Source organism: Copidosoma floridanum, unplaced genomic scaffold (genome assembly GCF_036245765.1).
Source record: "Copidosoma floridanum isolate Cflo_tuat_1 unplaced genomic scaffold, Cflo_Japanese_pri ptg000013l, whole genome shotgun sequence".
NCBI classification, from domain to species: domain Eukaryota; kingdom Metazoa; phylum Arthropoda; class Insecta; order Hymenoptera; family Encyrtidae; genus Copidosoma; species Copidosoma floridanum.
This window is the reverse complement of record NW_028321890.1, coordinates 29,439,995-29,443,514: the sequence shown is the minus strand read 5'-3', so window position 1 is coordinate 29,443,514 and position 3,520 is coordinate 29,439,995. Positions and strand designations below refer to the sequence as shown.

Here is a 3,520-nt window from a genome sequence, read left to right as displayed (position 1 = left end):
ATAAATGGCACAGCGCTGTTGCCGTACCTTCGTTGCACCAATGAACATCTGAGATCTTTGACGCTTACCGATATCAATACAATGTCGATACAACAACCAACTATGAACACGGACAATATGTAATTTGTATGTACATCGGTATCGGCAATTTAATGACGTATTTAATTATTGTAAAACTAAAAATAGCCTATTTTGTTCACATCGCACCGATGGTGCTTCATCATCAGCAATTATAAAATTGTAATCGTTAGAGTAACGATTAACGATATCAATAGTTGACAGCTATATTTTGATTTGCGATCGTCTTTTTTCTCACATGTATCTATACAAATAGTTTATTTATCAACAGTTCATAAACAATCCACAATCGTCAATGGACAGTTTGATTAGTCAAGGAAATTTTTTTGATGAATATATTTGAGTTGCAACCAAAAAATCGTTTTGCCTTAAATACCATCCTTTCAATTTACAAAAATCGAACTTTTTTTTTTTTTTTACGAAGTTTCTATCGAGCTAGAATGCGCTCCCGCGCAAATTAGAAAAGAAGAAACAACGGCCTCTGCCGCTACTCATATACCGACAGAGCGACGTTTAGTTTAGCCATCTTTCTTTCATTAGACGATCGGATCAGATGTCAATCAACCAAGTCCCCTATTTTTACATAAGTAATTTCGAGTGCATCGGGTCATCCATCGCCGATCAGTCAAACAAATACGCTTTATCACTTAATTGCCAAATTAAAATATACCCGTAGTAGTGAGAAAAAAAAAAAAAAAAAAAAAAACCTATATATTTTTAGGTAAGTATACAAGTGGTGTGTGTAAAATGTACTCTCAGTCATCAACTCCCAACGTCCTGATGCCCAGGACCACGATTGTTAAACAGGCGTTGGAAAAAAAACACACGGCAACTTTGTTCCTGTTTCACGGCTCAGGTGAGAAGAATTTTTTTTTTTTTAATCTTCCTCGCAGCTTTTTTTTTTCCTTTTCTCCCTCTCTCTCTTGGCTCTTACAACATCAGCCCCCTCTCAGCTGTAGCTGTCTTTTCTTAACATTTTAACTGTTTAATTTTATATTTGTATAAGTCTACCCACCACACCTGTGCTGTGTAATAAAAGAAAAAGAAATAATGATTGTACAAATCTACGCCTTTGCTCCGGTTAACTCTCGATTTGTTTGTATTTTCAAAAAAAAATTGCACATCATGCTAGAAGCATTTAATTTGAGCTACGTCTACTTATTTGTCTACATACAAATGAACTTGTTTTGTTTTTTTTTTTTTTTTTTTCTACAGCACTGGTAATAAATGTTAGTGTATTTCCGTGGGCTGTTATTTAACGCTTTTTTTGGCTTTTTGTTTCCTATGTTTTGGCTTTATTATTAAATGAAGGCAGCAACGGCGAGGATTTTAAGCAATGGCTGGATATTCTTAACAGATATGAGCTGAGGTTTCCTCACTTAAAAATTGTTTACGTGACCGCTCCGATTCAGCCTTACACTCCAAACGGAGGCATGGTAAAAACAGTTTTTTTTTCTTCCTTGTCATTTTTATTAATTTTTGTTGTTAGTATATAATTTGAATTGTTTTCAAGCATAACCTTACAAGTACTGTATTTATGAATTACTGTGCATTTTTTCAACAGTCAACAAGATTAAATGTTCATACTTATGTTTTAGCCTAGTCATGTATGGTTTAATCGTTCAGCCATCTCCATCTGTGTTCCAGAGTTGAGGCATTCTATCAACCTGATATGCAATAAGATATCAGAATTGATACACAGAGAAGTATCGGATGGAACTCCCATCCACAGAATAGCTGTCGGAGGGTTTTCAATGGGTGGCTGTTTGGCCACTCATCTGGCATACAGAGTTAACAGGTCTTTAGCAGGTTGTATAGTCATGTCTTCCTTTTTGAATGTCGGTTCGTCTGTGTATGAGGTAATTTTTTGGATATCCATTTAATTTTTTTAAGTTACAGTATAGTAATAAGTAATCAATGTGTTACAGACATTAACATCTCAAGATGCTATCAATGAGTCAAAATGGCCTCAACTATTACAGTTCCATGGTACTGCCGACAAGATTGTGCCTTTAGAATGGGGAAAAAAAACATTTGATAATTTACAGAAACATGGTGTTCAAGGAACTTTTGTGCCAATAGAAGGAGCGGATCATGAAATAGTACAAAATGAATTAAGTTATATCAAAGACTGGTTATCTAATCTCTTTCCTGTGATAGAATAACTAAATAATGTAGTGATGCGTCTTGTTATGTCGTTATAGGCGTCAATGATTTTTGTAGGTTGTTTTGAAACTGAAAGTCAAATATGAATAATTTTTGATCATCAGTTGTACATATATGTGTAAGCATGAATTGAAAGTTTTATTTTTGCTACTAAAAAATAAAATAACCAAAAATGTGTATTGCCACTCCATAGTTCAATCGTAATTTGTAAGTAAAATAGGAATTATCGACATTACCTGCTCAAATTATTCATATCAAATGACTTGACAATTCTTCAATTGAAATTTCATCCATTGAAAATTGAAATACCAATTTTGTATGTTGCTCCTGATTTTATGACATGAGGATTTTAAATTTGTTACAAGTTTTTTTTTTTTGTTTCATACCTGATACTTGATGAGTATGAAAATAGAATGCGCGCAACAGAGCTTGTGTACCATTAAAAATGTTTTCTGAAAATAGAAATTTTTAAAATTATGAACTTGAAATAAAACTCACGATTTTTACAGTATATGTGATACATAATTATTTTACGATGTAAATCAAACGTACTACACGTACACTTACTGTAGTAATTATAATAACATGCATGCCTGAGTTTTGTTCTTAAATTGCGCTTTAGCTGATAAAAGACGGACACGATACCGCTATCTCCCATTGCAGTGTAAACGTCGTGTTTCAGCCAATTAAAGAAAAAAGGGGAGAAAAACGGTTTAAAATTTGTGACGAAAATTATTTATCAGAAAATTAAAAAATAGTTTTATTAGAACTGTTTTAAGAGCCTCATCGCCAGATGGCGTTGTGATGAAAACAGGTAAATAGGGACTCTGATAAACCAACCGATCTTGGTTACCATAGCGAGAGCACCGACAAACTACCTTACCAGTGGTCGGTAAGTACAACAAATCCGCAACTTGCGGCCGCAAACAGACCGGCGGCGCACGCGATCAAAACACCGGGCTCCCTCATAAAGACGAGGGAAAGTAAAAACAGAGGCGGCGTGAAAAAGGACGAAAATGAAGTAAAAAGAAGAAAAAACAGCCGCAGGACAACCCTCGACGAAGCAGGAGTAGAAATTCGCGAGTCATAAAAGTTATTTTTCTCTTGTATATTTGTTTTTGAAAACTCGACGATCGGTGGGAGAAATAAAACTCAACTCAGCTGGGAGGATGCATCATAATTCATTACGGAGCGGTAAGTAACCTCTTGTTGTGTCACGCGATCGAAATTTGAACCGAAAGAGTCCCTTTAAGTCAATAGGTATTTCGTCTTCTAC

General features: G+C 34.9%; 1 protein-coding gene across 2 annotated transcripts; it reads left to right on the top strand.

Moving 5' to 3' along the window:
* The first annotated feature begins 601 nt into the window (after positions 1 to 601).
* On the top strand, positions 602 to 2,755 carry LOC106640697 (lysophospholipase-like protein 1). Of its 2 annotated transcripts, XM_014354807.2 has the most exons (5): positions 602 to 665; positions 800 to 934; positions 1,390 to 1,514; positions 1,677 to 1,937; positions 2,007 to 2,755. In XM_014354807.2, the coding sequence occupies exons 1-5, from the start codon at positions 632 to 634 to the stop codon at positions 2,241 to 2,243; spliced, it is 792 nt and encodes a 263-aa protein (XP_014210293.2). In that variant the 5' UTR covers positions 602 to 631; the 3' UTR covers positions 2,244 to 2,755. The 2 variants fall into 2 exon arrangements, with proteins under 2 accessions (XP_014210293.2, XP_089447472.1); XM_089591346.1 differs by having other exon boundaries at positions 609 to 934.
* Positions 2,756 to 3,520: the final 765 nt, after the last annotated feature.